This window comes from Rhea americana, unplaced genomic scaffold, assembly GCF_003343005.1.
Source record: "Rhea americana isolate MKP2758 unplaced genomic scaffold, rheAme1 scaffold_175, whole genome shotgun sequence".
In the NCBI taxonomy this organism is placed as follows: Eukaryota; Metazoa; Chordata; class Aves; order Rheiformes; family Rheidae; genus Rhea; species Rhea americana.
Genome location: NW_028185872.1, coordinates 1,082,266 through 1,093,319, shown reverse-complemented (window position 1 = coordinate 1,093,319; position 11,054 = coordinate 1,082,266). Strand labels below are relative to the sequence as shown.

General features: G+C 58.5%; 3 protein-coding genes across 3 annotated transcripts in view; 1 reads left to right on the top strand and 2 right to left on the bottom strand.

The window, feature by feature from the left end:
• The window catches only part of VPS53 (VPS53 subunit of GARP complex), a 68,699-nt gene extending 68,147 nt beyond the window's left edge, over positions 1-552 (bottom strand). Inside the window, exon 1 of the mRNA XM_085301250.1 lies at positions 399-552. Coding sequence (XP_085157376.1) covers positions 399-552 — 154 coding nt within the window. The remainder of the gene's footprint in view (positions 1-398) is intronic.
• A 376-nt stretch (positions 553-928) lies between these two features.
• Positions 929-7,287, top strand: TLCD3A (TLC domain containing 3A). The gene is made up of 4 exons (XM_085301314.1): positions 929-1,009; positions 3,806-4,019; positions 4,939-5,034; positions 5,443-7,287. Exons 1-4 carry the CDS (start codon positions 951-953, stop codon positions 5,710-5,712), a joined length of 639 nt encoding a protein of 212 aa, XP_085157440.1. The 5' UTR covers positions 929-950; the 3' UTR covers positions 5,713-7,287.
• A 422-nt stretch (positions 7,288-7,709) lies between these two features.
• On the bottom strand, positions 7,710-11,033 carry GEMIN4 (gem nuclear organelle associated protein 4). The gene has a single exon (XM_085301313.1). The coding sequence runs from the start codon at positions 11,002-11,004 to the stop codon at positions 7,846-7,848; it is 3,159 nt and encodes a 1,052-aa protein (XP_085157439.1). The 5' UTR covers positions 11,005-11,033; the 3' UTR covers positions 7,710-7,845.
• Between the last annotated feature and the right edge of the window lie 21 nt (positions 11,034-11,054).

The following is an 11,054-nucleotide window of genomic DNA, read 5'->3' as shown; positions in this document are numbered from 1 at the left end:
CACGGGTGTCTGGGGCCGGGACCCACGGGCGTCCGGGTCCAGGACCCGCCGGGACCCACGGGTGTCTGGGGCCGGGACCCACGGGCGTCTGGGGCCAGGACCCGGCGGGACCCACGGGTGTCTGGGGCTGGGACCCACGGGCGTCTGGGTCCAGGACCCGCCGGGACCCACGGGTGTCTGGGGCCGGGACCCACGGGTGCCTGGGGCCGAGACCCACCGGGGCCCACAGGTGTCGGGAGCCCGAGATGTGCAGTACAGAGCCCCAGCCTACAGCTGCCCGGAGCCCAGGACCCCTGGCTGTGGGGAGCCAGGACCCACGGGTGTCGGGACCCTGAACCGCGGTGGTGCAGAGCCTGGACCCGTGGCAGTCCTGGACCGAGACTCAGAGTGATCCGGACCCACGGCGGTGCGGAGCAACCCGGGGCCATCGCGCAGCCCCCCGAGGTGGCGGGCCGGCCCGCGGCCCCGCTGCCAGTGACCCCGAGGGGCCCCCGCGCCCACGGAGCCGCGCGGCTGCGCGCAGAGCCTGTCTCGGCCTGCGCTGCCCCGCATCGCGCTGGCGCCCCGCGCTCCTACGTCTGCTTTCGGGGAGCAGGGATGCCCTGGTCCATCGCTTGCCCGTTGGGAAACTAAGCGCGATTCCTGCCGCGCCAGATATCCGAGAGATGTAAGGCTTGGAGATAAAGTCACGAGCTGTCCCCTGACGTGGCGTGACCTGGCCAGCCTACGTGGACCTCCGCGGAGCAGCTCGGCCCGCGCGTCCCGCCCGAGCAGGGGCAGGGGCAGGGCTCTCGGGCACGACGGGGAGGYGTTCAGGGCGTGCGCGCGGCGCTAACAGCCTTCTCGGCGCAGCCTGTGAAAGCTCCGTGCTTGGGTCACGACAGGGCGGCCGTCGGGTCTGACCCGTTTCCACTCTCGGTTTCAGGTTGGTGTCGATAGTCCAAGCTACGATGGCAACGGTGTCTGGAATCACGGTTGTCCTGAACTGCAAGAAYGTGGTGTATGACAGGTAACGCGGCGTTAATCAAGCTGGCTCGCTGCTCTGCGAAGGGCAGGCGAGGATCGCAGGGAGCTTGCTCTCAGCTTGCAGCCGTGGTATTTTATGCAAAAAGGCTTGCACATAAAAAGGGAAGGGAAAAACAGTTTCATATTCCTCTTTTCTCCACTTTGGCTTAAGTATTAGGAAACGCRCTGGTCATAAACCCTGTGAAAAATGCTGTGTGATTCCCGCTGCTCGCACCGTGGCTGCTCCGCTAGGATGGAGCCGTGGGAATCTCTCCCCTGGGGATGTCTTTCAGGTTTTGACATGTGCCTCTGTGAGCAGAAAACAAAGACAACGTTGCTTTTCAAAGAGGCAGGGAGTCTCTTTGCTGAAATTTTCAGTTCTCAAACAGACYTAGTGAGAACTAATTTTAATAGTATGTTGCCTCTTTCATCCCAAATGGATTCCGAAGCAGCTCAGAAACAAGAAAAAACAGTAAGAAGTTTGCTCTGTAGGCAAAACCACTTCCCTTATTACTGAAAGCGTTGAAATAAACTGCCCCCAAAGTAGCTCTCAACAGAGTGATGTAGARCGCTCCAGATCAGAATTTAAAACATGCAATGATTATAGAATAGCAGAGAAAATTGTAGGTGGGAAGAACCCAGCTATGCTGAGACGGAATTTGACTGTGACACGCTAATTTAACTCCCTGAAAAGCGCTGTAAGATGTGTAACAGCAGCRTCTGTTCAGAGCTGGGGGTTTAGCTCTGCACCTACAAGGATCCTCGTAACAGGGCCCTCGCTGAGCACAAACGCGGCGGGAGGCCGGGAGGGGCCTCGCAGTCGCCGCAGGCTTGCCTCCGGTACGCAGATGTGACATCTCTTATCTCGCTAGAGAGAGAGAGAGACCTATAAACCTGGCTCAATGCTGCTTGCCGCAGGAAGTCCAGTGAGTTATCTTTTTGTTGTAAAACCATTTGCTGTAGAGGTGGGTCTCGTGAAGAACCCCGGGCTGGCAGGAGAGGCGGCGGCTGCCAGCAGTCCTCACTCCCTGGAGCCGGGCGCTTGCTCCGGCGCTCTAGAGGCCGGCAGCTCTCTGCGGGTCTCTTGGTGGCCACAGACCCGGATTTTCTTTGAATCTGGAGGAACCGCACCGCCGAGCTCAGCGGGGAAGGTCACAGAAAACGGTGGCAAGACAGAGAGCCAGGAAGCGTCCCAAAGGTTGCAGGAAAGTTTGCCAATTAGTTTACTTAGGCGGAGAATCATTAAATTGCTGGCACTATAATTGTCCTCCAAAGCCCTGGGCAAGTTTGACAAACACAATAGCTGGTCCTTTCCCCTCCCTGTTTTACCTCACATATATCTTTCTATCTGAAATAGGAATGCAGGCGAAGAAATTTTTCTTGAAATGGCAGAGAGCAAGAGTGGATTTATTTAGGCCCCAAGCTACATGTCTTAGAGCAGCAGCTTTTTTTTATCAGTACCATTTTGTGCCATATTTTTTAAGGAGTCCAGTGCCTGCAGTGCCCGGGTTGTTGTTGCTTGGGTTGTGCAACCGGGAGGCTGACATACTTTGGGAACACGCAGCTGCGCGCAATTATTTCCCAACAGACAAACGTCTTGCAGGGGTTGATTGCCTGTATTAAAAACTTTGCACTTCACCCTTCTAAATCCTGGCCAGGCATCTCCAATGAACTCTGAGGCCTCCAGGTGCTTTTCGAACACTAGTGTAGGCCACGCTGTCTTGTTTTGCCACCAGAAGCAGCGTGACAGATGGAGGGGACCCAGTCCCCAAATTTTGTTCCTATCAAGCATCAGCTCTGAATGTCCCAGGATCCCAGGACTCTGGGGGGGTTGCAAAGGTGTAGGATTAACGCTTGATCCTACGAAGTGCTGCCTGCACGGCAGAGCCCTCCAGCCCCTGGCACGCCACGGCGGCTGCAGGACTAATCGAGATCGTCGTGTTACTGTTGTGTTTGTGCTGGGCCGCTCCAGGCCTGCCGTGCTCGGTGCCTGGCACRGCCATCCGCAGGGACCGGGAGTGCCGGGGCCCTGCTCTCCCCTGCAACCGCTGCAGGGTCAGGGCGAGTTTCTGCGGGCAGACCAGACCCGCAGCCGTACCTGGGTCCCTGAACTCCCCAGGGGCCTGAAAGCTGCTGGAGGGCCGGATCTCCATCTCCGGTGCTGTGGCGCAGCTCTGCCAGACACGGAAAGTCACTGACTCAATAAACACGGTGCTTTTCCAGCGTGCTGAACGGCCTTGCCCAGCTCACCTGCCGCGTTCAGGCACTCCCTTGGAGGAGCTGCTGCTCCCCCGTTCACTCTATAGGTGCCAAATACCTTTTCTCTTGAAGGGCCTAGCTGGTGAGGCCAGTYGAGTTAACCTTAGGTACCTCTCAGCCTGCATTTGGCTTTCACAGCTGTTACTTCCATTTCAGACCCACAGAAGGGTCTCCGTGCCTGCTGAGCCCATCCGCTTTTACCAGCGCTCTGCATCCAAACAGCCTGACAAAAGAGGCTGAGTCGCTCCCCGCACCGCCGCCTCGCCTCGCTTACAGCCTCCGGCCCTCGCGGCGACAGCGCCGTGGCTGCTCTTACGTTATTTGCAGGTGGCCTTTGAGATGCTGTGCAAAACCGGGGGAGCCCGGGGCGGGTGGCAGGCCGCAGCAAGCGTCGCCTGCCAGAGGGACGCTTTACCGCAGCCGCTTGGGTAGAGCGGGCCTGCGGGCGCCGAGGCGGCGCTCGGCTCTCCTCCGCCTTCTAGACCGTCTGCGCGTGCCCAGAGCTGCCGCAGAACCTCTGAGCGTGCTGCTCCTTCCCCAGGCACTGGCTGGCCGTGGAGTACGTCTGGGTCCTCGTTCCCTACATGACCTACGACATTTACGTCATGTACCTCTGCCACTGGCACAAGAGCAGGGACAGGGGCGTAGCGGAGAAAAAGCACTCGCTGGCCAGCGTGCGGAGCTTCCTGCTGCAGGAGCGGCTCATGGTGACCCACCATCTCTTCATCCTCGTTGTGCTCACCCCCGTCACCCAGGTAAGGGCTGGGCACGGCCATGGTAAAATCTGGCCCGCGGAGGAGCCCCACTTGGTTTCAAACCAGCTGCCCCACTGCCCCCTCAAGTAAGGGGTCGCAGGGGATACTCCTTGCAGGGTGGCCRTCCCCCAGTTGGGTTCCCTGCGTATATGGGGGGCAGAAATGCCAGATAGGGATATCCCAAGGGTGTCCTTGTCCCCATCCTTGAATTGCAGCAGGTCCTTCCCTCTCCCAGCGAGGCCTCGTTCCCTACGTCACCGAGATGTCACTCCAGCGGCACGCTCTCCCTGCTGCTGTCCCTGCCCCAGAGCAGGGCGCAGAGCGTGGGCTAACGACAGCCAGGGCTGCAAAGCCCTGTCATGCGGCGGCCCATGCAGCCACCCGAGACAGGACAGGGATCAGGCCAGTGCCACCAGGCCTAATCTGTCCCTCCAAGCTTCCAGTAGAGGAGGTCCCCCACCTGCTCCAAAGCCAAAATGCCTGCATGCTCCCCCAGTGCTTTTGTGCTTTTCTCCCACCTTGGCTGTTTCCAGACTGACCTACAGTGCGTCTCCACTGACAAGCATCCACCTCCTCCTTTCAGACCCTACAAGCCAAACTGCTGTTAGACTTTGGGGATTAAAATCAGTTTGAGACCAAATACTTACAAAGAGGAAGCTTTCCTCAAGCTTTGTATCTTTGATCTGTGCCTGTCACTTGACTGGCATCACATTCAACAGCCTTGCCATCAAGGCTACGTCTAGCAAAGTGTCTCCACCATCAGGAGCCTGTGATCTCATGGAGATACTCAGTCTCAGCTCCTGGCCACCTTGCTGGGAAATGCCAGGCCTGAAAGCAACAGGATCTCTTAGCAGAACCCAGACTATGAAACGTGCCGCGGTGGGCAGGGCCCTGTGCTCACTGCTGTGTTTATTTGCAGCACTTCAGGGGCGAGCTGGGAGACTTCTTTGTGGGGTGCATCTTCACAGCAGAGCTGAGCACTCCTTTTGTATCGCTGGGCAAAATCCTCATGCAGGTAGGTGAGGAGGGATGAGGCTGGTCTTAGCCATGCTGCTCTGCCCCAGGGTTGGGCTGGTTCAGGGTCCTGGACACCCTAGGCGCATGTCCAGCACTCTTTCCCCACCCCAGGCTGCCCTTCTCCATGAGGCCTGTTCATGCAGCACTGAGGGGGAGCATTCTCCGAAATGCGCCTGCTGGGCGCTCCCTCCCACCTCCAGCACCCAGCCATCACCCCAAGGTGCGGGAGACTGGACTGAGCACCCTCAGCACTTCCCAGCACCCAGCTCCTGGCCTGCAAGCCCGCTGGGGCAAGGACCGGCTCCCTGCTGCATGTGTCTCCATGCTGAGCATCATCCTCACCTGAGGATGCAGACAGGGATGTTGCTTATGCAGCGCTCACATGGTCTCCTCCTTTCTTCCCCAGCTCAAAATGCAGGACACGCTCCTGCACAAGGTGAACGGGATCTTCATCCTGGTGACTTTCTTCCTCTGCCGTATTCTCCTCTTCCCATTCATGTATGCGGCCTATGGCAGGCATGTGGGAATTCCTATTTACATGGTGCCTTTCCGCATCCCCCTGCACTGCAACATCGCAAACGCCTCTCTCATCGCCCCGCAACTCTACTGGTTCAGGCTCATCTGCCGCAAAGCCATCCGACTCTACAGCAGCTCGCCCGCTGGCAAAAGCAGATAACGGCTGGCAGGGGCAGCCGGGAGCRGGGCAGGAGCCGGGCAGCCTCCCCAGCTCTCCTGCCTCGAACACCAGCGCTGCCGGTACCGTCCCGGGAGCAGAGCAGCAGAAGTGCCGCTACCAGAAGGTGGTTTTAGTTGGAAGCAGCCCTGCCRTCTCCACTGCTGTGCTGGGCAGCGCCAGCCTCAGACAGGAAGACTTTCTTCCCATCTCACTCCAGTGCCTCACATCCTCCCACCCGTGGGAGGTCAGGAGCCAGCGAGGAGGAGGTTTTGTCCGAAAGATGACATTCCTGCTGGGATTCAACGCTGCAGCACTTGACTGACCAACGAGAGGGGGCTGTTACGAAAAGCCCCCCGTCTTTGGGACCAACACTGCTGCCAGAYGCAGGCAGCACAGCGCGAGCCGCGGCCTGAAGGAGCCTGCAGAGCAGTCGGCAGCGTAGGCGATGCTGGAGCACACCCAGCCCCGAGCAGCAGCCCTGTGGGCTGGGGGAGCCTCGTGCTGTACCTGCTGCAGCTCTGATTCACTCCTCCAGCTCTGATTTACAGCCTCCTGCTCAGAGCGGAGCCAGGCCCCTAAAACGTGGCGCCGTTCTGCGCAGCCTGCTCCTGATCTTTTCCAACGCTGCCTTTACACTACAGCTGCATTCGGCCTCTTACCTCCCACGTGCGCTTCTCACTGCTGCAAGGCTCAAACTCACTTACCAACTCTCCATTTAGCCCGAAGGGGCGTTTCACTACAACTGCCTGGTGTCTGCGGCCAACGGTCCCGAGGGTAGGGGAGGCTCCGGTGCTGCTAACACGGCTGGAGGAGGGAGGAGCTCACGGCAGGATCAGAGAAAGGTTATTCTGTCTTAGAGAGCAATCCGGACAGGGCAGGGAGCCCAGCACCAACGGCGGGAGGAGGACAGGCGCTGTGCCCCCATCCTACCGACCCCTGGGGYGCCACGCAGAGCCCTTTGGGGCAGGGGACGCTGCTTTCAACCGCCTGCCCTAACGGCACTCGCACAGGGGCTGCTCGTATCTGCCCCGCATCCCCCACAGGGTATTTGAAAGCCCACTGGCGTGCCCTGCCCCTGCTCTCCCTGCAGCCACACCAGCAGCACCCAGGTTACTGGCACAGCCTAAGGTGCAGGGTCCATCCTCCTGCCCAGCCGTTCCCCTGTGACGAGGAAGAGCCCAGGGACCACAGCCACTCTGTGCTTCTCATTCTGTCTAAAAGCTGAAAAACGATGGCTGGAAAGTGCTTCGCTCTGGAGACCTCTTTTCCTTTTCTGGTGACAGTTCCTGCTCCAGCCTCAGTTGTACAGATTGCAAAGAATAAAAGAAGACTTCTTCCAACATGCAGTCATTTGTTGCAGAAACACTACTTCTTGTGTTAAATCTAGAGACCAGCTGATGTTACAAAACGCTTGCTATCTCTTACAAATATTTGTATCTTGCTGTTTATATTACAAATAATGTGCCTTATGTAAAGAAAAGACAAAAAAGCCACTGAGGCATTTCTGTTTGCAATAACACTGCCCTATTTACTACTACACCTATTGGAAGAGACCAATAAAGACCTCTTTCCAGAGTCACCCCACTGGACGTGTTTCTCCCACACACCATTCAGTCCTGGGTGGGGAGGCGTTAACGCACCAGGTTACAGCTTCACACCCAGCTCGGGGCGGGAGCAACCCACGCTTACTGCCAAAGGTCCCGGCTTGTCATGAACGAGCCCTCACTTGACTTGCTTCCYGTTTCTCTGGCAGCGCGCGGTGAAGCCAGCAACCCACCCGTGACTACCCGGGGGCTGGCAGCAGGGCAGCCGGAGGGAAGGGATTTCCCTGACACAGCTGGGTGGCAGAGGCTGCAGCCACGGGACCACCTCGGTCAGCAATAGCTGCCTCCACAGCTATTCCTGCTGGGAAATCGCAGCAGCCGTTCCCACCCATCCTTATATGGCCACATCCCTGCTTATACAGGTGGGGAGAAAACACTGCAGGGGGGAAAATGTTCAAAAGAGAAAAAAAGATAAGGTTTATTATCGATCTTACAACTCTCCACACGTCAGGTCCCCTGCTGCAGGGTCTGTGCTCGCCTCCTTTGCCCTGCTCAGCTTCCCGCGCTGGCCCCCGGCTGGGCGCGCTGCCTAAGCTCCCAGCTTGCTCAGCTTCTGCAGGAGGGTGCTCCGCAGCGCCTTGTCGGCAACGTTGTCCGTGATGCACTCCAGGAAATGTCTCTCGTTGGCTCTCCGCAGCGTGTTGCTGGGGGACGTATCGGCAGCACTGMAGGCCTCGTACTGCGAGAGGACCTCCAGCGCCACCACCACCAGCGGCTCGCTGCACCCGTTGTCCGGCAGCATGGCGGCGACGTGCAGCACATGGCAAAACATCTGGATGCAGACAAAGGACATCTCCTGCGCGGGGTTCAYGTCCTCGGTGGGGTGCATGGGGGGCACCGTGGTGCTCTTGACAGAGCCCAGCAGGTCTGTGAGGCTACTGCAGTACAGCTGGACYACATGGAGCCAGGCCTCTGCTGGCAGCCACGTGGAGCAGCTGGAGCTGCAAAGGAGCTGGAAGCCTCGTAGGAAGAGTACGGAGAACTGGAGGYAGTGGGCAAAAGGCCGGAGGTTGAGCAGGGGCAGGTACTGGACATACTCCAGCGTGTATGGCACATGTAAGACTTGCCTCTGCAGCAAGCTTTGGACCACATGGGCGAGCCTCTTCCATTCACTGTGGCTGCACCAAGGGAGGACCTGTATGAGGGCCACCAGGAACCCTTTGCTGAAGAGATTCACTTCTTCAGGGTTGTCCACATTGACCGTGAGGAGTGTCAGCATTGTCTCCTTGAGCGCTGTGGACACGCAGCAGCACTCCATCCACGCCAGGAGCCCACTGCCCGGCCCGTAGGCTGGCAAAGCCCGGGAAGTCCACTCGTCCTCTGGGAGCTTGCAGATCTCAAACAGCGTCTCTGGGACCTCGTTCTTGAAGTGGTCTCCATATAACTTCTTCAGTCGGAGACCAACAGTCCAGTCCAGTGACGCCACCTTCCTATGAAGCCAAGCCAGCGACTGGACCCATACATCAGGGGATGGGGCAGCTTCTGGTCTTACCACCTCACAGAGTTGGGAGAGAGTGTTCACCAGCAGGTCTTTGGTCTCCAGTGAAGGGAAGCACTGGTCCCTTGGCTGATGCCAATACCTTGTGTAACCATCCAAAAGCTTGCAGAGGCTGAGGAGGAGTGGGAATGGGTGGCAGGACTTGATCCAGTGCTCTTCTGGATAGGACTGCATTCCCAAAACTTTACTAAGGATCTGAAGGCTCAGCTCAATTTGAGCACAGTCTGATTTCAAACAGGGAAGGACAAAGGCTTTAGTCACCTCTGCAGGTGACACAAGTGAAGCCCCTGAGCTTGGCTGCATGAGAAAGGCCAAGAACTCAAGAAACTGCTCCTCTTCCCTCACAGTAGAAAGCTTACCCCATACAGCCTCCTTCAAACACCTCACTACCAGGTTGCGTGGCCTGCCTGGATCATCATGTGTCTCCAGGAAGCTCAGTGCTGGGAAGGAGCAGAGGATTTGGGCAAGGAACTGGTGTGTTCCTAGATTGACAACAGCAAGATTACAAACCTTCTTCACAGTGGCTTCAGGGTACAGCAGAGTAAGCCTGGCCACAGAAGCCACAGCCCTGGACAGGCCTTGATCGGAAACGCTCTGTGTGATCTGGTTGAAAGCCACGTTCAGATCCTCCTGGAACCCCTCCATGACAACCTGCAAGTTCACGGACAGACCTGGACTGCCCCAGGAYGCCAGGACACCTGAGAGTACTTTGTTCTTGTCAGTTAATGAAAGCTCAGTGTAACACTCCAGGATGGCCCTGGTCACTTGCATCTGTAACTCCCGGGCCTCCCTGTCTTGGGAGGATGCAGTAAAGTTCACCACAGTCTCCAGTAACTTCAAAACTAGCTCTGGTTTCTGGAAGAGAGTTTTGTTTTTCACAAGGCAGTCAACCCAGTCCTTTGAAAAGGCCCAGGACTGCTCAGAAGCAAAAATGGAGCACATCTCCATGTGTCGGTCCAGCTTCCGTTCAATGATTGTCATGGCAACTGAAGAGATAAGGCTGGTGTCCGAATCCTTGCTCTTCAGACTGGTGCTGATCTTCTCGAGAAAGTGCTCAATGATCTGTGTCAGCTCTAACACTATGAGCTTCTCGTCCTCACTCAGGTCTCTAGTCTCCGAGAAGCAAACCAGGTTCTTCTTGAAGGTGGTAAGAGTATCAAGGAGCCGGTAGCTCTCATAGCAGAGCTCCTCGGAGTTGTTCAGGGTGCCCTGCAACTCCTCTCCCCAGGCATGAAGCAAGTTGCGGAGCAAGTACAAGCCAGCAAAGAGCTCCTCGTCAGAGAGCTTGACCACGGACAAGAGGCTCATGCTTCTCTCAGCTTCCCTCACCTTCTCGTCCAGCCCTCGCTGGTGGTACYGGCTTTCAGCATCGCTGTTCCAGAGGCTGACCACCGAGCAGACCTTGTCCAGGTACTCGGCAACGGGGAGGGAGCTGCCSTCTGGCTCCAGCTCAGCGAACACAGACAGCAGCTCTGCCAGGTTGGCCAAGGCGTAGCACTTCATGCGGGGCAGGGTGATGCTCCTGTAGGTCTGCTTCAGCCCCTCTATCAGGACCATGAGCAGGCTGGTGGCAGCAGGTGGGCTAGTCACAGAGACAGGGTCACTCTTGAACCTCTTGGGGGGCTGGAGCCCGTCGTCTGGGGAGGGCTCAGGCCCGTGCTGACGGATGAGAGYGCTGAACGTTGAGGCCGTCCCGTCCTCCTGCTCCTCCTTGTGCTTCATCACCTCCCACCACACGTCCAAGAAGAAGCTGACGTCCGCCGGGGAGGTCTCGCTGGCGACGTACTCCACCAAGCGCTGCAGCTCGGCSCGACGCAGCTCCCGCGGCAGCGCCAGCAGCAGCTGCACGAAGAGCCGGGGCACGTTGAGGGCCTTGGCCAGCTCGAAGAGGACGGTGTGGTTAACGTCGGGGATCATCCGGCCGACGGAGAAGAAGGCGTCCTCCCGCCAGCCCCGGTCCAGCGAGGCGGGCGGGGGCCCGGGGAGCAGCACCTTGGCCCAGACGATGGCGACGGCCTGCTTCTTCCAGAGGCCGGGGCGCGGCRGCGCGGGGCGGCGGGCGGCGATCTCGCGGAGGGCGTCGGCGATGGGCGGCCCCACGAGCGGCCAGTCGGCCTTGCGCAGCTCCCGCAGCGCCCGCGGCTGGAAGAGCTTGGCGGCCAGCAGGAACCCGCCGTGCAGGATGGCCATCTCCTCGCACACGCCCCACGGCCCTGCGCGGGGACACGCGGCGCACCGTT